The sequence below is a fragment of the Hipposideros armiger genome, unplaced genomic scaffold (assembly GCF_001890085.2).
Source record: "Hipposideros armiger isolate ML-2016 unplaced genomic scaffold, ASM189008v1 scaffold_68, whole genome shotgun sequence".
Classification (NCBI taxonomy): domain Eukaryota; kingdom Metazoa; phylum Chordata; class Mammalia; order Chiroptera; family Hipposideridae; genus Hipposideros; species Hipposideros armiger.
In genome coordinates, this window is record NW_017731418.1 from 3871427 (window position 1) to 3894279 (window position 22853).

At 37.5% G+C, this 22853-nt stretch overlaps 1 protein-coding gene across 1 annotated transcript in view; it reads left to right on the forward strand.

The window, feature by feature from the left end:
* Window positions 1-22853, forward strand: part of STIM2 (stromal interaction molecule 2) — a 162391-nt gene that overhangs the window by 95850 nt on the left and 43688 nt on the right. Inside the window, exon 4 of the mRNA XM_019642390.1 lies at window positions 10849-10858. Within this exon, the coding sequence (XP_019497935.1) occupies window positions 10849-10858 (10 nt within the window). The remainder of the gene's footprint in view (window positions 1-10848; window positions 10859-22853) is intronic.

Here is a 22853-nt window from a genome sequence, read left to right on the forward strand (position 1 = left end):
AAAATATTGGGTTGTCGGAAAAGTCATGACGCATTTTTGCAACGAAAAACATAGAAAAAATACGTCATGATTTTTCCGACAACCCAATACAAAAAACCATCCCACCAATGCTCAGTGTTTTTATTAACGTAAAAGGCTTATTTATATCTTGCTTACATTTTTGTTTTCACTTTTTAAAAGAGACATGTGTTGAAATGTAATGTGAAGAAGAAAAAGAAAGAAGGTAAAAAATACTGACTTAAATGAAAGATACAGACTTGAGAAATTGGTCTCTCCATTTCCCCTCTCCATACCATTTTTAAGTAATATGATCTTGGTTGGGAATAGGAATAAATGAATATAAATTTCATGTGGGAAAGTGCTAGAATAGTGGAAAACTCAGTAAGACATAATCTTTCTAAATGAAATATCTTAACAGTATGTAGATATTACAAAAGGAATTGGAGATCCATTATACAGTCTATTGCTACTAGTATATTTTAGATTTTGTATATGTGATTGTTACTGTGCAAAATGACCGGCCGCTCTCCACACTAAAGCCAAAACTCGAGAGACGAGGTTGGTGGAAAGAAAAGTAGGTTTTATTCCAAAATGCCAGCATTAAGGGAAGGCAGTGGACTCCCTGTCACAAAGACTGCCTTCCTCTCTCAATATTGGCAAACGGTTTTATAGACACACAAGGAGGGACAAAGCAAAGGAAGGAGAAGTTGACTAGGCAACTTCAAGAAAAGGCCCTTCCCAGGGCTATTCTGCCCCTGCCAAGGTCAGGAGTGAACCCTATACAGATGCAAAAAACCCTTCCCATATTACCATGCCAGGTTTGCACACTGGTCCGAAGTAAACGGAACCATTGAAACTGGTTTGCATAGCAAATGCACAGTAAACAGACAGAGTCATCAAGGTTTGGGAGAAGAAGAGGGAAGCAAAGAAAGGAAAGAAGGAAAAACTTTCAAAAAGTCCCAAGCCAAACCACTGTCAAATCGAATTACTGTTAAGACGGGGGTATTATAATGGTGGCATTAAATCTCCTATTTTGAGATTTGGACCTCTGATATAATTTGATTTAACAAGTGTAATTTAGCTTGGGACTTTTTGAAAGCTTTCTTTTCTTTCTTGGCTTCCTTTCCACCAAATGTTAATGATTCTGATTCCTAGACATATAACTATGCTTACCAGTTTCAGTGTTTCTGGCCCTGTAACTTGGGAAACGTTTTGCATCTGTGTGGGATCCACTCCTAGCTCCAACTTGAATGCATAACATATGCAAAGGTGGCAATAACCAGTTTAACCATTTCTCCCACTCCAAGAGGCAAAGCCGAACTCAATAGAAAATTCCACTACAGATGAAAGCAGTTGCATCCTGGTTAGAAAATACAAGACCTGAGACCAAAGACTCAACGCAATAGTTTCCAGCAGTTTCTGTCCCGCTGACCCTTCTCTTACTTTAATAAATCTTCCTTCTATATTTTTACCTGACTCATGAATTCCTTCACAGCCCACAAGCAAGCAGCCACAACAATTACATCAGAGGTTTAAATTTCAAAACTAGAAGATATAGGGTCACCGTTACAAGATGAGTTGAATGGAGCCCACTTAACGATGTTTGATGAGGAAAAACAGATTTGACCACTTCTCCCCTGTTGTGCTACCACCTTGTTCAGCCCTTATCTCTCGCCTGGGTAATTGCAGTAGCCACTTAATGGCCTCCCTGTGTATGCTTGTCCTCTGCTGTAGTCTAGCCTTCGTTTAGCACCGTAACCTATTTAAAATATAAATCAGATCTGCTCAGTTCCCTATAATGGCTCAGAGCAAAAGCCAAAATCTTGACAAAGCCCTGGGAGCCTCTCCGTGATCTGGCTGCCCCTCCCACCCTGCTCTCTTCTCTGGCCTGCCCTTCTCTCCCTTACCGTGCTCTATCCCAGCCGCACTCCTTGCTACTCTGTAACTGCTGGAATACTGATGTGCTCCTGGCTAACTCCCTTACCTCTTTCATTAAAGTCTGCATCATGACTATTCTCTCATGAGACTCACCCTGACCACTGCATTTAAAATTGCAAACCACACTCCCTCCCCCCGTGTTTTTTGGCACTCTTGGTCCCTGTTATTCAGCTCCACACTTTCTTTTACCCATATCATGTATCACCTTCTAAGATATTATATAATTGACTTATTCGAAACGTTTGTCTCCTTTCTCTCTCTCCCTTGCCTCCGAGAATGTAAGCCTCAGAAGGCCAGGGGTCTTGTCTATTTTGTTTATTAATGTATCTCAATTCCAAGGGCACTCTGTCCTTAAGCCCCATTTTGACATCCCACCCTAGTGAGTGTGGTGAGAGCACACAAAAATGTTTATTATTTTTCTTTTTTAGCTTAAGACCTTTTCAAGTTGAAAAAAGTCTCAAGTCTTTTTTCCTATGTTTTCGCCTTAATTTCCACCCTCTAAGATTTTACATTTATGATGATGAGATTTTCCCCCCTAAGTCTCCAGAGAGTTGGCCTAAATTGTCTACTGTCTGCTTCCTTTTATCCAAACCCTGTCTCTTACATGACCTTTTTAGGGGATTAGGGTATGGGAAGAGCAGTCTTAGGGCTCCTACTAAAATAGCTTCCTGAAAGGGACGAGAGAGGAGTAGAATGAAATAAACCTCCACTAGGAGCTTTATTGTGACCTAATTCATTTTCTCAGCCACGTCAGACTCTCTTGATTTCCTAAAGGGGTCATGTAAACGCCCGGCATGGTTGCTAGGTCGCTGGTTTTTCAATCATATTTTGACAAGCCCCAGTTGCCTGGAGGTGTCTCAGGGGCTGGGCGTGCTAAATGTGCAGGGTTCTGCTTTATTGGGTATATTTAGCTTCTGTTGAAGAGTTCTCTTGGGAAACAGAAAATGATTCTTGTAAAAAGGTTTAGAAACTGTTGATATAGAGATTAGAATGTACCTCTAGCGATACTCTGTAATTCAAGGTTCTTTAGTTGAATATGAATACAAATATACACATGTGCACACACATGCACACCCAAACATACACAGTTATACTTTGTGCATCATTGTTGTGTCTCTAATGCCTAGAGCAGTGCCTTATTTACTTTGATATTCAGAAAATATTTGTTGAATGAATGAATGAATGAATGAATGAATGTATAATACCTGATGAGCATTGATTGCTCAGTAGTTCAGTTCATCAAAGATTCATCAAATGTCATTTGAGTACAGGCATTTCTGTCTAAATGAAATATATGCATTCCTGAAAAACTTTATGTTTTGCAATATTATGAACTTAATTACAGAGTTGATGGGAAAAAGTGGAGTTGAAGAAGACTGCTCAAAACCTATGCAACTTTGTCACCAGACAAATACTGTCACTAACAGTATTAATACAAATACTAGCACAGGTCAAAGGATGCGTTAAATTCATAATCAATAAATGCTGTAGTAGACGTAGGACTTTACCTTAAAAAATAAGTAAAGATAACTTAATGGAAGGAGATGTAGGAGTGAGGTTGCTAAATTACAAAGAAAATGGCTAAGTGCCTGAAGAGGAGAACTGCCAACAAACATTCCTAAGACAGAGGCTGAGGCCAGATTGAGCTAAGGAGTGAGGGACGTGAAGTTCATAGCGTGCTGTTTTGGCATTCTGTATACTTTGTATCCATTTGCTGCTATCTGACAGTGTAAAAATGATAGCGTGTGAGGAAAAGTTACATGTGAAACAATGTGGTTTTTATATTATATTGACATGATCCCTTCTTAACCAGTTGCACATGAGCTAATTCATGTCACAGAAGCACAAGTAAGCACAACAGGTTGTATCTATTATGTGCTAGGCAGTCATGAGCACCTGAGTATTAAAGGTGTCAGTTAAACTGTTCTCTGGGCTTTAAGGAGTAAAATACCTGAGAAGGAAAGACAATGTAAACGAATTACAATATATGGTATATGTACAATAATAGAAGGAAGTGTAGGATGCAGCTATAGCCCACTGGAAGGAGTAATTAACTCTCTGGTAGGATCATGCACAGAAGGTGGCGTTTGCAATAGTCTGTGAGGGTTGACCAGGAGTTCTGGAAGGGGGGACCAAGAGGCAGACCATAAATGGTAGCCCCCGCATGGCTCCTCCTTCGGGTACCTGAAAATTTGTTAGAAGTTTTAAGTGGAAGCAGCACACTGTAAGAAGTGTGGGCTTCCAAGCAATACAGATTTAACTCCTGGCCCTTCTGTTTATGAACATGAAGACATTGGGCACATTGTAAAATTCATTGATAAAATGCAATTCTTGTGTGATATAAATTAGTAATGTAGTAAAAGTGTCTGGCATTATTCCTGGCAACACCTGGTCTGCAGTAAATGTTTACTTATCTTTGTAATAGAGCTGAAAAAACTAAAATGTTCAGCTGTATTTAAAGTTTTGTAAGGTTTGTGATTTTGTCTCATAACACTTAATAAAATAAACAGACCTGTTAGGATAAATACTTACCATTGTAGTATGTCATTTTCTGGAGGGTGAAAAGTGCCTAAGATCTTTATGGAGTGTTGTCAGCTTGACTAAAAGTAAAATTGTGTGTGTAGAAATTGATCCTGATTTCACAAGGAAAAATTTTAGTGTGACCCGAAAGCACTTTTTTGGGTTTCTGTAGAGAGTGCTTGGTCAGTTTGCACACAGCAACAGTTCAGTGCAGATGAGAACCATTTTAAAAGTTAGTATTAGATTTCAGATAGATTTCGATAAACTGGATATGTTGTTAGAATTACTGAATGCAGTTAAATAGGAGCCAGATACCTAATGAAGGAAAATGTAGATAGAAAACTATTGGTTATATATAAGATTTAGGGGTCATAGTGGATAAAAAACTGATTAAGTAATGTACTGTTTTTAAAAAGGTAACTCATTGGGTTAAATAGTTATAACATGTGACAACCATGAGGTAATCTTTCCATCCTGTTCAGCACGGATCTTATCTCACCTGAGGTCACTGTTTAATTTTGGGCTTCACAAATTGAATAGATATTTGAAAATTTTGCAGAAGGCTTACTTTTTTTTTTGGATTAGAAATTTAAAAGAACTGCAATTGTCCAAGAGAAGAGACTGTTAGGCACTTAATAATGGCTATTTTCAAGTGCATATGAAGCCTAGCTAGAGAGAGATGACTAAGTATTTTCTTCTGTTATGGAAAATAAAAATGTAAATGTTACATAAAAGGATATGTAAAGGTAAAAAATTTCTGGACATGGATGTTAAATTTATAAAAGTAAGGAGGATTATAAATATTTTCTTTGTATCGATCCCTGATATTCATAAGGATTTTCTTCTGGGTGTGAAAATGTAAGTGGATCTTTAAATGTTGATAAAATGTACCAGCGTTTTTATTGTAGATGTATATACTATTGGTTACAATGAAACTGGAATGAAAAAAAAAAAGCAAAAGGACCAGTACATAGTGTTTAACATTATCAGAAGAGTAACCGAAAATGTAAGCCTTGCAGATGATAAGGTAGCATTATCTTTGTGACATCCATCAACACAATATTTATTTGCATATTTAACAATATGCATAGCAGTCACTGTGGTAGGAGACAAGGAAGTACAAGATAAGGCCTTTCTCCTCAGGGACGTTACAGTATTAAAGAAATGTTAAATAGCAGTACAATGAATGACAAAACAATATTAACGGATGAAATGTTCTTAAAAACAACAATGCAAGAAGGTTTGATTACATACTAGGTAAATGGTACTGCTATGGGAGTTGAAGAGAATGACAGATTTATTATCGGGGCATCTTCATTCGGGAGGTGAACTTCAGTGAGATTTAGAAAGAGACACATTTTTTCTTAGAAATGAGAAAGGAAGAGAAGGGGATACAGGTCAGCACATACTTCCAGTCTTAAATTTTAAATCCCTCCAATAAGCACAATATACAAGTTACAACTATAATAATTTTTTAGTGTGTGCGAGATAATAAATTACTGTTTTAATATGTCTTTTGCTATTAACATGTAGTGCTTCACCTTTCTGGGTCTTCGTTTTGTCATCTGCTAAATGGGGGTAACAGTCATCCACCGCATGAAATTGTTGAGGATGGAATGAGCCTGTACATGTGACGTGCTTAGAATCGTGCCCAGCGCATGGCAAGTGCTGGGGACTGTCTCTTGACGGTGGTTGCCTAGCGCACTGTGCTAAGGAAGCTTGCCCTGTGTCTGGTCTCAGTAGCAAAGGGAGAAATATATTTTAGAAATCTTTGGTTAGCAATATTTATTATGCGAGTGGAAGGCAATAGCGCATTTTTGCATTTTTATCATCATTGCAGTAAAGTATTAGGAGCTATTAACAGCTTCTTGTTCTGGGAAGCCTTATCATATAGAAGAGCTATAGGGTAATGAATTCGTTAGGTAGGAAGACTAGCTTTGAGTTTCGTATAACGCGGATTTGAGTGGGAAGAATGAAAAAGCGTGAATTCTGAGAAATGTTAAGGCTTGAGTCACCTTTTCCCCCTTTGTTCAGCATGAATTCCATTTCTTTTTCCTTTTTGTGATTTGGGCCCATTTGGCTTGAGGAGATCATTTAACTGATTCATATAGTGGACATTTTTAGTAAATGCTCATTGATGAGCAAGGCATTGTTCTAGTTGCTGAAGATGCACAGATGAAGAGTGCGTTTTTCTGTTGGCCACCTGCCTGTAGTCTGTTAGTGGAGGAAGGCCTGTTAACAAGGAATTAAAGGATGTGATATGATCTGTTGTTGAGAAGCGTAGTAGACACTGTGGGACAGTAGCATAAGAAGCATGTGGGTCTGCGCACAGGGGTCAGGTAAGGCCAGAGGAGTCGGTTTCATCAAAGGCAATTTACTTTTCATCTGTTGTCACCTCTCACTGGGAGGCACTCTGCTGGATTAGCAGCTTTCAGGATGTTTGTAATTAACATAGCACATTTTAAAAACATAGGGCTCCTAATATGCTCCAAAAACTTGTGCTGTTTTGTTAACTTAGGTTTTTAACATTTTCCAGCTTTTATACGATATTGTTAGTTCTAGGAGAAGCTATTGTTAGTCACCCATAGAGCCACCGAGTTTTCATTGTCCACAGAACGCAGCTTATATGAGGGAAGGCCTGTCCTTGAGGTAGAGGCTCCTTTCAGAATGACAGATGTCATTGTTTGGACCACTAACAAAAGTCTTTTATAGGCACAGGTTCTTGTGGGTAGAGAATAGGTGACTCAAACATATTGCTCACTTACTCTACCAGCCAGCATTTAAGTGCAGGTTTTCCTAGGTCTCCGAAAGTTAAGTCTTCTATGGAACCTTTTGTAAGCCTAAATGGAGTAAAGCAAAGAAGCAGTTACCATGAATTTATATGGAATTTTTTTTGAGTGTTCCCAGACCCCCAGAATAACCTAACAAATCATCCCAAATACCACATGAAACCTAAAATAACACTAACATGCAGTAAAAGCAGGAATGATATGATAAATACACACTACACTTGATACACCCATGTCTTCACTCAAACAATAGACTTTCCATTTTATCCACTACTGGATTCCGACCAAAAGAGACCACTTTGCGACTAGCAGAACCAGTCGTATCTTTGGAGCTGTCAGCAGCCTTTCTTCCTGCATGCACGTGGTACCATTGATGGTCGCAGGCAAGTTCAGTGCAGGGCCGGCGTCTTTATTTCATTCACCACGATTGAAACACGCAATTGATAGAGGATCCTGGTGTGTTCCTGGGATGGTGATCTCGCAGTCCCTGAAGAATGGAACGAGGATGGAAGACGCAAGGTTTAAGCAGCACAGTTTTATTGTAAAGCACAAGAGAAAAGTCTCCGAAGAGAGGGGGGATCTGAAAGTGGAATGCTCCCCCTCCCCGCCGTGCCCCCCACCCCAGCTGGGCTGCGCTGGGAACTATAATGTCTCTGAGTCAGAGCTGATTGGCCCCCTGCACCCGGGCTGACAATTCTGGTGGGCTCTGCAGTTTGAATTTGTCTGTTAGCTATTCTAAAGTTATGTTCTTTGGCTTTTGTTATGGTCTCAGCTTTACTCCCCTCCCCGTGGCCATGTCCCTGACTGCCATGGTTTTTCTATCTCACAATTACAAGTCCAGTTTTATGCTAAGTGTAACATTCCCTTATGAGTTCTTTTAGGGTTTTCTGATACCTTAGGACATATCTTGCTAAAGGATGCACCGAATAAATTGGGATAAAGCACAGATGCTCACACAGTTCAAAGCTGTGTGGCCTCATGCTGAGCGCAGTTCCTGGGGCAGAGCTTGGCAGTGCCGAGGCGCCTCTCTAATAGCTCGCTGCCAAACAAACACCCAACACCATTTTCGCTTTTCACCTTTTTCCATAAAAGTGAAAATCTTCGCATTTCTTTTTGTTAGCGAACACAAGTACTATTGTAGGTCTTTCGTAAAAAGCAAGTGGCCAACTGCGAACTTTTGAAAAACAGGGATACCTGTGTGTTTACCATAGGCTTTTGTCAGAAGAGTAGAATTAATGTTACTTTGATTTCCAAATTACTTGATCAATTTGCAAAACACTGTTCTTTATTAATCAGCATTGATTTTTGTGCTTTGTATAAAGTGTGTCCTTTATTCCTTTATGATCAAATAGCTTTGCTTTTATTATAAAATCATCCAGATGAGTTCAGAGATCTCAGTGAGTTTCAAATCTTTCTTAATCATGATCCTATGTTAGCATTTCTGTCTCTGTCCCCTTCATTTCAAATCTATTCATTTAGGGCTAACTGTTTTGGTTTTGGTTGAGTAGTTGTCTTCTTTGCCATTTGTCTTTCTCTTTGATTGTTGACACTTCCTCTTTTATTTTAGGACACTTGACTTTTGGAGATTAAGGCCATTGCAAAAACTGATTTGCTAGGATTAATTATGCCTTTTTAATCTATGGAAGACACTTGAGTTTGAGACAGCTCTGTTTACCTTTTAGAAATTCTTTCTTGGTTTTATTCTGAAATAGACCACCTCTTAGAATAGGATGCAGAGACCAACTGCCTGTCACATCTCTCTGTACATTGGGCTCTAGAAAATGTGACAATTTCTATGCCGTGGGAACACATGAAATTGATATGAAGTGAGCCTCTTTTTTCTTAAATAACAAAATTTCCAGTATGTAATTCATCACGTGATGAAGCTTTTCTTATAGTTTAAGGAAGCACTATTTTAAAATTGTGAATTTGCCTTATCGTGGTTTTGTATACACCTGAATTCTACATTTCTCCTCTGCTATGTTCACAGACTAAAGGGATACCTCAAGTTTGGAGTACAGTAACAGAACCTTTTGCAGAAGGTAACAGTGAGGGCTGTCCACTTCTCAATGTGATGGACGCTCTAGAAAACGGCAGGCTTTCTTGAACGTCTTATTGTTCTTTCCTCCCTTTCCATACCTGTTGGGAATCAAGCCCATATGGATGCCTGGTCAATTTTGGTTTACGAATCATTGGTTTGGAAAAGGGTTGGGTAGGAGGACTCTGGTTGTAGTTCTGGATTTTAAAATTGATGTTATTGCAGGAGATTCACTATATTAATTTCTCCCTTAGGTGCATATTTTACTCCTTCTCTTTTGGATAAGGGAATTATTTATTGATAATGATATTCTCTTCAAGGATGGTCAGTTTTACAAAAATCTTTTTCTTTTTCTAACAAGTCTTATATTTTCTTTGATCACATTTTTTTCTATTCCATTGAATTATTTAGCAATTTAGAAAAAGCTGTAATAGAATAATATAAATTATAAATACAATGAAAGTAAGAATTTCAAAGATATTAGTTATTTCAATTTGAATATGAAGATGGCTTATTTCTAAGAATTCTAAACATTTTCATGATTCTGGAATATATACAACATGTGCATCATGTTACATATGTAAATTTATGGCTTAGCGTGAATGAATGACAAAAAATAGGATAAATCACATAGTATGTAATAATGTCTTATACTTTAAAATCTTCTCACTCTGGGTACTCTATTCATTTAGAGTACTAAATACAAATAAAGCTTATTGTCTAACTTTCTCATCTGGTTAAGGTGCTCTTCAATAAGAGGCTCTTAATAAGCATTCTTCTAACATTTGGCCAGTCTTCTGTTTCTCTTTGCATCAGTGTGAATTCTTCTAGGATGTTGAAAATGGTGGACCAATTAGATATTTTTGATTCACAGTATTTAAAATCAGCTTCTTATTATTAGTTTAAAATTAAGACTCCAGATTCGTCTGATAAAATGAAATGGCAAATGTCAATCTCGTTGAAGGAAATTTATTTCATCATCATTTTTTCCTTACCATGTAATCAGTTTTTAAAAGTATAAAACAAGTGTTTATCACTGTAAGATTATGACTGCTTAAGGGCTATGTTCTAAAACAAAATAACAATACACAGTTGTGCTTCATAAAGGTTTAATAGTTAAAGTCATATGGATTGATAGTTCACTAAGAGAAGGAAACAGGGAACAGTTCCTTGGGAATACTGGCAATAAGGCAAAAACAAACGATTAGCTAGTGAAATAAGTAATGGCAGTCAGAGACATGGGATCAGGAAGGTACAGTGTCTTAAAAGTTTAGAGAGGAGTTTTCAGGAAGTGAAGGATGGTTGTGTGGTAGAGGTGGTAGTGCACCATATTGCAAAGTATCTATCAGGAGCCCTCACGCAGAATGTTCTTTTTAGCTCTGTAATAAGAACAGATGTGCTCCTGAGAAGATGTGAGCCCTGTGACTGATTTTGTTTCCTTGTCTATTTTTTGTAGCTGTTTGTTATTCAGGAACTCATGTATATTTCAGTGCATACTCTTAGTTTCATTTTATTTCCCTGGTGCATTGACATCTTTTGTGTTTTATTCTCTTTATATTACAGGTGAACAACTGTAAATATAACCCTTGAACAACTTGGGGGTTAGGGATACCAACCCCCTGCCCAGTCAAAAATCCATGTATAACTTTTGACTCCCCTAAAACTTAACTAGTCATCCCTCATTGTCTTTCAGGGATTGGTTCCAGGACTCCCCACAAATACCATAATCTCAAGTCCCTTATGTAAAGTGGTACAGAACAGTGCATACAGTTAGCCCTCGCGTCCATGGATTCCTGACTGTGGAGCGAAAATACATACTCTTTTCCATTTATGGTTGGTTGAATCCACAGATGAGAAACTTGGGGATGTGGAGGACCGGCTGTATATTTATTGCAAAAAATACATGTGTGAATGGACCCACACAGTTCAAACCCATGTTGTTCAAGGGTCAACTGTGTATGAATCTTCGTAAGTCATTCTCTCTCTGTCTTTCAGTGGATGATAGAGAGAGGAGAGATGAAAAGTGACCAGTAGTTCTGATATAGAGAATATGACGTATTGGGTAAAAGCCATTAGATTTGGCAAGAAGAAAATCATTAACCTTCAGGAAATCAATTTAAACATTGGTACGGGGAACTGAGTCACGTACACACACAAAATAAGCCTTACGAAAGATTTAAGTGGACGCAACCCAAATGTTCATCAACAGATAAATAGATAAACAAAATGGGGGATACATACAGTGGAAAATTATTCAGCTTTGAAAGGGAAGAAAATTCTGAAATTATAACATGGATGAATCTGGAAGACATATGCTCAGTGAAATAAGACAATCACAAAAAGGCAAATACAGTATGATTCCACTTGTATGACATACCCAGAACAGTCAAAATCATAGAGACAGAAAGTAAAATAGTGGTTTATCAGGGACTGGGGGAGGGGAGTGGAGAGTTATTGTTTCATGGGTACAGCGTTTTAGTTTTGCAAGATGAAAACAGTTTTGGAGTTGGATGGTGGTGATGGTTGCATAATATGAATACTTAATACCTTTGAATATTGCACTTAAAAGATGGTTAAAATGGTGAATTTTATGTTGAGAGTATTTTGCCTTATTAAAAAAATAATTTAAGAGAATGAGTAGATAAGAAGTAGAAACAGTGGGTAACCTCCTATTGAAGGGATAAGCAAGAAAATGGAGGGGAATTGAAAGGTAGTTACAAATGGCTTGTATGATCAAGTAAAGGGTTTACTTAAGAACTGGTTGATCTGACTGTGCTTAAGAAAAAGGCAAGCATTCTAGTGAGTGCTTAAAAAGTTGAACACTTAAAAAGTTTTTTAATTCAGCAAGTACTTTGTTCAGAAAGTACTACTGCTATGTTTAAGTGTTGGTAATTGGGATTACATCTTATTACATCTTTCAATTCAATGTCCATATTTATTTTCTTCATGGATGATTTTGTTGTTTTATGGATTGAAGTATACTGTTAGGTAAATAAAAAGTGAATTAAAGCTAATACAGACAAGAAACTTGTTGCTAGATGGCACTGACTTACAGATGTGTCACTAACCATTTTCAAATCCTTCATAGAATTTATTTCCTATAAAGAATTCAAATGACAATTCTTGTAAAGCAATGTCTTGAACTTGTTGGAAGGGATGGAGGTGGGCTGGGAATAGGGGAAACGGGAGACTGAGTAATTAGAGAGGGAAGCCCAAGAAATTCTTTATCTTTTAAATTTGCTTGTGCATTTGTTTGGTTTCTGAATTATATATTGTAAGAATATAGAATTCTAACATCATTATTTTCCATGTTTTGACCAGTACCAAATATTTTGTGGCAGAATTTTAATGATAGTGCTACAGCTCTACTGCAATGAATAATAATAGGTTTCTGTGTACTAGCTGCATACCCACTGATCCAGAGCCTGTGACCTTAGCAAAGGTAAGTATGTCCCAGATTGCAGTGTGAGATAGTTGAAGACTGATCTGCTTTGGTAATTGTCTAAATTTCTCTCATCTGTTTTTAATGAGCATGCTCAATTGCATGAATGTGACCGTGACCTTAGCCTGCATTCTCTTTTAGATATGTAACTGGAAGCTTTTGAAAAAGGAAGGTTAAGTTTTAAGTTAGTGGTGGATATATGTTTTAGGACTGTGTCTAGGTTCTCTGAGTAGTTTTCAGGAATGCCCAAAAAAGTAATCACTCCAGTGTCTGATGGAACCTGCACTATATTAAACACTGAAGGCTGAATTTATCACAAAACTAAACGCTTAATAAGTCCCTGTGCATAACTGATTGTTCATCATGCTTTGTCGAGTGGCTTGAAATTGCAGTATACTATGTCTCTTTTTTTACTACATATCTTTATTTTAAAGTTTTCAACAATTTATGTGTTTTAATAAGTCTGTTTTTAGTGGCTGGAGATAGACTGAAATTACCTCAAATAATGGGAAATTTGTTGGTAAGATACTCTATCATCAATGATTTGATTAACTGCAAGTGACAAAATTCAGACTCACTTGCTCCATTTAGTCATTAGGTCATCAAAATTTTATTTAGTTCTTCCTGTGAGGTAGTCATTATATACTGGGTTTTGGAGACAGAGCATTGGGCAAAGTAGATGTCCTGCCCTCCTGAAGTTAACACTCTTCAGGAGATAGATAGTGAACAATGTGCACGTGTGCTTGTGGATATATACACATTCACATGACTGCTGGAACAGATAAATGATATGATAAAAATAAAGCAGGGTAACACACAGTCAGTGACCAGGAAGGGAAGGGCTGTTTAAGTAACGTAGTCAAGGAAGAACTCCCCAAAGACATGAGATTTGGTTACAGATGTAAGTGATGAGAGTGAGCCAAGGAAAGGCCTGGGTGAAGTATAGTTCAGGTTTAGGGATCAGCCAGGCTAAGGTCCTGAGGCTGGCATGACCTCCAAGTATTTGGGGGACTGTAAGAAGGCAGTATAGAGAATAAACGACAAGCAGCCAGCAAAAGGAAAAGAAAAAGAAGAAAAAAAGAAAGGCACTATAGCTAGAAGGTCATAAGGGATAGGGGTGGGGGGAGGGGTAGGAGACAATAAGATCAGTGAGAGAGATAGGACATCTCATAGGACCTTGTAGGGCCTATCAAAGCGTTTGGGATTTATTGTAAGTGTAATGTATGCGTATTGCAAGTCTAGCTTCATTTAGGAGTTTTGAGCAAAGTTAATGATGTGATTTATCTTTTGAAAAGATTATTGCAGTTACTGTATGGATAGTAGACTCTTGAGGAAGAGGGGCAGGAGTAGAGGAGGAAGGATTGTTAGGGCTCCTGTGGTGACCAGTGAGACGGAGGTAGCAGAGAGGTCTGATTTACGATGTAGTTTGAAGGAATAGCGGATAAGATTTGCTGTTGGGTTAGATTCAGAAAGTTGATGGGGGGTGGGGACAGGAATTAAGGATGATGCCTAGGTTTCATGCACCTGTGGTATTAAAATTTCTTGGAAATGGAGGTGATGGGGGAAAAAAGGCTGAACAGGCTGAGTTGCGAGGGCCGGGGGGAGGTGGCGGTCAATAATGGAAGAAAAAAGTTGAAAAATACAGAGATCATGTTGCAAAGAAGTACAGGACTTAATGCTGAGAGGTCAGAAAACAGGAGGAGCCAGCAAGAAGAAATGACCAGTTAGAGACGAGCTGAACCAGGAGAATGTAGGGTCCTGGAAGCTTGCGAAGGACATGTTTTAAGAAAGAGGGCACAGTTAATGTCCACAGCTCAAAAAGTTCCAATAAGATGACGAGACTCTCACCATTGCATTGGCAAAGTGGAGGGTGACGCTGTTGGTGAAAGCCATTGTGCTGTAGGGTGGAAGTGCAAGTCCTGTTGGAGTGGAGTAAAACCAAAGCCAAGACAGGAAATTTTGTTAACTTTCAAAAGGAGAAGAGAAATGGAGCTATGATACCTGAAGATAGGTTTGATGTGAAGGAAGTTTTTTATTTTCTAAGAGATGGAAGATTTTACAGTGTGTTTATATATTAATGAATGACCCAGTTGAGAATTCATTGATGTAGGAGAAAAATCCATCTTAATTAAAAAAAACCTGTCCTTATTTAATGGTAAGGTGTAGGTGTGTAGTCAGGGGCTAATCCACTCTGGTTATGTGTTTCTCTCTCTGTTCCTTTCTGGATTTTGATTGTATTTTTTTCCTGCTGCATTTCCTAGAGGCTAGCTCTGTGGCTACTGGAAGTTGTAGGCTTATATTTTCCCAGGATCATGACCAAAGAGAAATAGGAGTCTTTCCTGCCTACTCTAGTTAGAAAAAGTTCAGGAAGTAACTGGCTCAGGTTGTGTGGCCACACCGAGACCTGTCACTGGGACCTCCAGGATGGAATCCTGTGGCTGCTTCCTCCCCTGGCCCCCTCTCATGGGCGAGCATGAGTCTTCTCTCAGAAGAAGACAGAGCGAGAAGAGAAGGGGTACCTAGCAGACAAATAGCCACAACAGATTGATGAACAAGAGACACTAGACTTAGAGGAGAGTAGCGAGAAGAAAAGCTTACAAGACTACTCCGGATTCAGGGGTGGGTGGCCAGGGTCTAGCCGCGTGGCCGCATGATACACAGCTCTGTCTTCAGAAGAACTTGATATGTTCTTGACACTTGCAGTCCACAACTTTGGGACTGTAAATGGATTTTCCCCTGGACTTCTTTTGGTCCTACTCTGAATTTTATGATAATTGAGTATATTATTTTCCAAATATATGCCTTATTAAATCCCATTTTGGTATTTTAATGAAATGAGCTAATATAGCCCTCAATACTGGAATATGCTCTACCTTTCCCCTTTCCAAAATCTACCTGACTTACAGATTTTCATTACTGCGTGGCACTTTCTACTTTGACAAGGTGAAACCCTGACTGCATTCACCCAGGATCACCAGAGATGCCTATACTGTGTAAGAGGAACATAGGTGTTTTTAAAAGTATCTTTGGAGGAGCAGAAAAGTGGATTTGAGGTGGCAAAAACTAGATGCTGTCCATTCTGAATTAGTTTAGAAATCTCGAGAAAGAGATGTCCTCCAAATACCTGTAAATTCAGGGAATAGATTGTTGACACATGACCTAAATACCCCCAAAAGGCAAATACTATTAATCACACTTAAGTAATATCTAAGAATACCAACTCCTGCTGTAATTTACTGTACAGCTTGAGAATGTGGGAGGTTTTTTGCAGTGCTGTCTTGATGTCCTGGAGTTGTTGTCATTTGAGTTACTCATGAATTTTTGCCAAATGAGACCTTCTCAATAGGGAAGAAGAACAAATATAACATTTGGGAACGAATTGTATAACGTTTATAAAGCCATCCAGAAAATTGTCTGGGAGGATATACCTTTATGAAGCAAGTAGGAGCGTTTTATTGACTTATAAGATACAGGTAATATCTTAATGTTATGAATTCTAGGAAAAGCAATACTTTTATGCGACCTAGGCTGCTATAAAAAATGGTAGTTTTTTAGTTTTTAGTACTGTCTTTTTCATATTTTTTAGTGAAAAATTTGGATGGTATTTTTTCAAAAATTAATTTGATGTTATTATGAATGCCTTTGATTTTCCTTTACATTGGTAGGAAACAAGGAGCAGAATTTTCTGAAATACCAAGTTGGTAACAGTATTTTTATTAGTAGCATTTGTGTAGACTGAAGGCACATACAGACTACAAATGGCTACAGTATTTGTCTTTTAGAATATAAGAATTTATTTTGCAAGTAAATTGGTTAGGCAAGATTTAGAGATTACTTTTACTGTTTTGGGTTTGTCAACACTTCCACTAAAATGAATAATCATTACTTACTAAATAATAAATAATAAAGTATTTTGTTTACATGGAAAACAAGTATAAGAAAGGCAATGTAAAATTTAAGAAGAGCTCTGAATTTAATTATTTGGTAATCACTTGTTGGTTTGTCTCCAACACTGTTTCACCAAAGTAAGCAGAATACTTTCTTCCCCTTTGGCACAGCTGGGGTCTTAAAAAAAAAAAAAGTTGATGGGCCGGCTGAGGGCTCAATTGCTTAAGAGCTCGCTCAAGAGTTTGAGCTCTGAGCAACAGTGGTTCGAGTCCCGGCCCGAGCTGAGCAGCTGCTGAGCTACCAACAGGTGGCAGGATGGCTCAGCTTAAAAAAAAAACAACAACAACAAAAGTTGAAACAGGAAAGCACTTCCAGATCTAAGTTAATTGCAAGAGAACAAAGAAATACAAAGGAATGGAACTGGGAGTTGTTGAATAGACAATTAGAAAAGGCAAAACAAATATGAAACCGGTTATTTCAACTCCAGTTCATCAAAGTAGAGAAATAGTAAAGTTTAAATATCTTAGTAATTTAACCAGTGTAATCACCACGTTCCTAAAAAAGACTACTAAACTTTCAGATTACTGCTGAATACAACCAAAGCCAAGAGAAGAATTGATTGTCCTTTAAAGTCTGGTTTTCAAAAGGTATCAGATATTTTTGTAGTATATATATTTGCTAGATAAGCATTCTAAATCCATACTGGAAGCTTTATAATTTTGTGAATTTAGGATCTTACATTTTTTTATCCAACCTGGTACTAAATGGATATTGAACAGGTAAACTTTTAATGGGTTCTGAGACTTCATAATCACTGAGCCTCTCTCATCTTTTAGACACTGATATCTTAAGAAAACCCAAGGTACAGTTTTCCATTTCTAGAGAGACAGTATCCCAAAATAAGCGTGGAGCTTGACTACCTGGATTCAAGTCTGTATATAACACTAGATTTGTGACCTTGGGCAAGTACCTTAATCTCTCTGTCCTTAGCTTCCGCATCTATAATGTAGCTAAGAATAGTACCCACCTTAGAGGATTGTGTTAAGTGTTACATGAGTTAGAATTTAGAGCAGTACTTGGTAGCTAATAAGGGCCCACTGTTTACTGTTATTTGCTAGTGTTAAAAGGTTGCCATACTTTATGGATGAAAACCACAAGCTACAAAATAATAGAGAAGTTAGCAATTATTAGAACTCTCAACGTATGTAATTGAAAAAGAATTGAAAGATTTCTTTTTTAAATTTTAATTTCTTAATTGAAAGCAGTTTCAAATTTAGTGAAAAGTTGCAGGACCAGAACAGAGAGCTCTCATATACACTTTGTCCAGAGACCCTCACTTCAGTTTTGCCATGTGTCCTAATAATGACCTTTATAGCCAAAGGATCCAGCAGTGGGCATTATACCCAGCTGGCTGGCTCTGCAGTCTGTAATACAGAACAATTTCTTAGTCTTTTCTGGACTTGCATGTCTGTGGTCACTAATTTCCAAAAGTGTCATTTTGTAGATTGTAATTAAATTAGGATTTGTGTCATATTTTCATATGATTAGATCCAGGTCATGCATTTTGGGCTGGACTGACACAGAAGTGATTCTTTTCATTCCATTCATCTGAGTGGCACGTGGTGTCAATTTGTCCTAATACCGGTGGTATTACCTTTGATCATTTAAGATAGCATCTGCTACATTTTTGTAACTGTAAAGTTACCTTTCTCCCCTTTGTATTAATAAATTTTTTTTGGTGTGTGTGTGAAGACAAACTTGGAGACTGTAAAATCACAGTCCTCTCATATCATTTCCCTCTAGTTTTAGCATCCATGGATGTTTCTTGCCTGAATTAATTATTCTTATGGTCGCCAAATTGCAATTTTTCAAATTCCATTATTCTTTCTATTTATTAATTTCTATTCTGTAAGGAAGAGGTTTGTTTAAACAGAGTGTACTATCAACACTTTGTCCTGGGAAGATGGTGGGAGATAACAGACATATCTGGAAAAGAGAAATTGTGGAAATAGTGAATTTCAAAATCTCATGATGGTTCTGAAGATTGATCTTCTGTATTTATTCATTTATATCAGTGTGGACTCCTGGATTTCTATTTTCCATTTTATTCTTTGAGTTATAATTTGTTACCATTATTCTGAGGCTCAAATGATCCCAAATTTGGCTAGTGAGAAGCCTTTCAAGCTGGCTTTTATATTCTTTTATATGTGTGTCTCCATCATTTTTAAAAGCCCTTTCTTACTTTCTGGCATGAAAAGATGTTCCAGGCTCATTTTGTTATTTCTCAGCCCTAGGTCTGGAAACAGCCATTTCTCCAAGGGGACCTGTTTACTTTCAGTTGAGATAATATTTAGAAACCAAGATTTGTATACTAGGTGTGCTTATTGCTACCGAGGTGTTGTCCTCAGGACCTGTCAGTGGGCAGAGTTATGAAACACACACCTCTATATTTATTTCTCTCTATTAAAAGTTATGAGTTCACACTGATGCATGATACCAGTTCACACTGATTCCAACACTGCTGGGTTCATTCTAGCTTCACCTCTTTCCCTAGTTGTAACTCCTTTCACTGACAGAAAAACCTGGCTCTGTTATCATCAATATATTTTCTTATTTGCCCAGTCCCCCTGTAGGTAGCCAGCCTCCTGACCCCATTGGGCTGTTACCTCACTCAGAAGACTGCTCTGTGTGGAATCTGCCTTTGCAGAGCCACCACCCAGGTCTCCGATAGGCAGCCTGGCCATCACTAGCCTGTCTTCCTGTCCTCATACGGAACCTGGCTATTGCTGGGCAATTGAAAGATTTTGAAATGAATTGGAAAATTGTAAAAAACTGGAAAGTCTGAGTGAGCACTATATAGTGGCACTGTGTTAATGAGTCCATTTTTAAGAAACTATTTTTATTACTGAAGCACATTATTCACATTTTTCTTCCTCATACAACTTGAGCTTTTGGCAAAAGCCCCCTGTGAATGGGGAACCTTTTTAGTATTTTAATGTTTTAACCATGATTGCGCTAGTACTCACGAAACAAGCAAAGTTTTCCTAAAAGTTGGTTTGGCATTAATAATAATTAGTTAAACCACTACTGTGTATAGTAAGCGAAGCCTATTGGAAAATGCTCTATACCAAGTAAATGCAGTTTGTAGTATTTGTGAACTGTTAGATTTTTAAATGTTCAATGTACTAGAAAAGGTTGCAGATCGAAACAAAATTTCCTGAGTAAAATTATCTTGAAAATGTTTCTACCATTGGAGTTGGTGAATTTTTCTATTCTAGAAAAAGCTAGGATTAACAAGTTTGTACTGTCTCTTCTTACCTGGAGATTATGTGACAACAGGCTGTGAAAGCTCAATTTTTAGCTGGCCTTTAATTTAATACCATTTGGAAAGAAGGTATTTAATAACTGGGCTTCAAAAAAAAAAAAGCCCAGTTGAACTCTTTTTTTGTTGAACTCTTAAAGCCAATACTTTTTTTGTTGAACTCTTAAAGCCAATACTTTTTTTTTTTTTTACACTGAACTTTCTGCTAGTCTTGGCAATAATTTCTAGACCTGGTGTTTTACATTTATTTTATCCAGTTCCCAGTAGTAATTACTCAATAAATATTTGCTGAATAAAGTAATCCCTAGTTACTTGCACAGAAAATCTTGTGAAGAAACTTTCAAATTCCAAGAAAAAAAAATTGAGCATTTTTGGTCATTTCAGTGGCAGAAAATTAAAGGAAACCTTTGTGAAGCTATAATTTACAAGTAGAATTTTTGTTGTTAAACACATTCTTTGAAAAACAGCATCCTCTCAGTTTTATGAAGCTTAATCATACTTTTGAAAGAGTGTATTGCTTTATCTAGAAATGCCACTAAGAAGAGTGAATGAAAGTGGCATTTTTCTGACAGCCTTGGTTAATAGAATCATTTTGTCATCCATTCACCAATGTATTATTTGAATTCCTATGACATATCTGCCATTCCACATTTGTTCAGTGCTTGCTATATTTTTGGCATTGTATAACATGGTGGGAATATAGAAATGAGTAAGAAAATTGTCCTTAAAGAGCTTACCTCCACTTAATGTGAACTAATTCTTTTTATTCTCAGTTTAGTGGGGTTTTTTTTTGTTGTTGTTTGTTTGTTTTTGAAAGATGAAAGCGGCTGAGGGCTGAGTGTAAAATGAAAGGATGAATAACCAGAGATTCAGCTACTGTGTCGCTAAGCTGACATCTTCAATAACATAATGAGATATTTAGAACCAACTGATTAAACAGCTAGTTCCCTTATGGCCATCGAGTCCACTGGTTTTGTTGAATCATTTATAAAGAAAGTGTATTCCTTGAATTTGCTTAATTATAAAAAATTTCTGATTCTGTATCAGTTTATTATGATAATAATTTACATTTGTAGAGCGTGTTTACCATTCCGAACAGCCATACACTTTTGAGACTCAGTGTTTCTCCATCTTCTGTTTTTAAGATACGCCTTTGTTATCTCTCACCATCTTCATGAAACTAGGTGTTGACAGCACACTGTTTAATGATAATAAGATTGTAGTGTACAAGAGAAAAAGCAGTGATGCCTTCCCCTTCTGACCATTGTCCCACTGTTGGGAAGAGAACATCCTGGTAATTTTTAAGTTCTGAGTGTTCAGACATTTCCACCATTTATTTACCTAGTGTGCCTAAAAATTCCATGTACTTCTTGCGTGGTAACAGGTAAGGAGCTCATGAAAGAAAGCGTGTATTTGTTCTCTTTGCTACAGCTGCTAATATCTGGACTTGCCCACATTCAGGCTGTGGCTTTTAGGTGTCCAAATATAGCGTCTTGTAGGAATTAGCCCCCATTACAAAGACGTGTGGTGCTGACCACCATGCAGACGAGACGCTCACACTCTGGCACTGCTCCTGCCTGCTAAGCAGCTGCTCATCTAAAGTCTCAGCTCAGAAGTGACACCACCTGGTCTGTGAACTGACTAAGTGAAGAGCAAATGCGGGAGACTTTAAACTTTTTCATCTTTCAGGTTTTAAAGTTAGTTTTTCTGTGTGCATATTACAATTAAAGTTGCTTTTCATTCAAGTCCTGCTACATCGAACCTTAGATTAATTGCATTTTCCCGTGATGTTATGTCTGTCACTGTAAAGAGAACTCCTGAGGCTTTTATAACTTGAAATTCCCAGTTGAATTTAGAAAAGTGGTGAATATTGCTGTGCACCCATATTTTAGAATATAGTACTTTGCATCAACATGCCAATAATTCAAATATTTTTCAAGCTGCGAATAGTTTTTAGCTTGTCTTTCAGAGACGCTTCAAAATGCAGAACTTCTTTGAATAACCATTTCATACGCCCAACTTGAAGCATAATCACTTTCGTTAATAATCTTTATTCTTTCTCCTCCCTGACCCCCAACCACACTCTTGATACTTATAAAGATGTTTTCATGTTTTAATAGAACGCAGTGAGTCTATGTTTAATTGCACTGTATTTAACTGTATGGTACTGTATTACCATATCAGAGGTTGATTTCTCTAAAATATATTAGTTTGCCAAAAGAAACTGTGATGCCAGTTGCTTTCTTAGCATTAAGAACATTATAAATGCTTTTCTAATCATAAATTTAGGATAGCAGTTTTTGGAAAGTAGGAGAGCTGTTATGAAATGCAGATTTATGTAATGGTGTGTCTGTTATATGCAAGATCTGACACTGCTATGGTGAGTTTGGCTGTGTTTTGAAATGTTCTTTGTGTGCTGAGGAAGGAGAGGAGGAGGAGCTTAATGGTTAAGAGTTGGGGCTTTGAAGTCAGCAGATATAGTTTTGAATCCTGTCTCCGCTGCTTAGGTGGTGTGTGAATTTAGAAAGTTACTCATACTCACTGAGCCTCAGCTTCCTGACCTGTAAACCAAGATTACAATATTACCTTAAAAACCTACTTCATAGGGTTGTTGAAAGAATTTCATGCGATAATTCACATAAAGCATTTCGCAGTTACTGGAAATTGCCAAGTACTCACAAAACATTAGCTACTGCTGTTATTAACATGTTCCTACATGCACACTAATGCTTTATAATTAGAAGTTAGTTTTTTTCCCACAGTATTTAGATGATTTCACAAATCTGAAGGTTTTTAGGACAGCATTAAATGTAACAGATGAAAACTTATGTGGTGGTACTTTACTAAGCTGTTTGTATATTTAGGCCTGTAGCGTAATCCAAGCATATGGATAAATGCACTGAGTACATTGGTTTT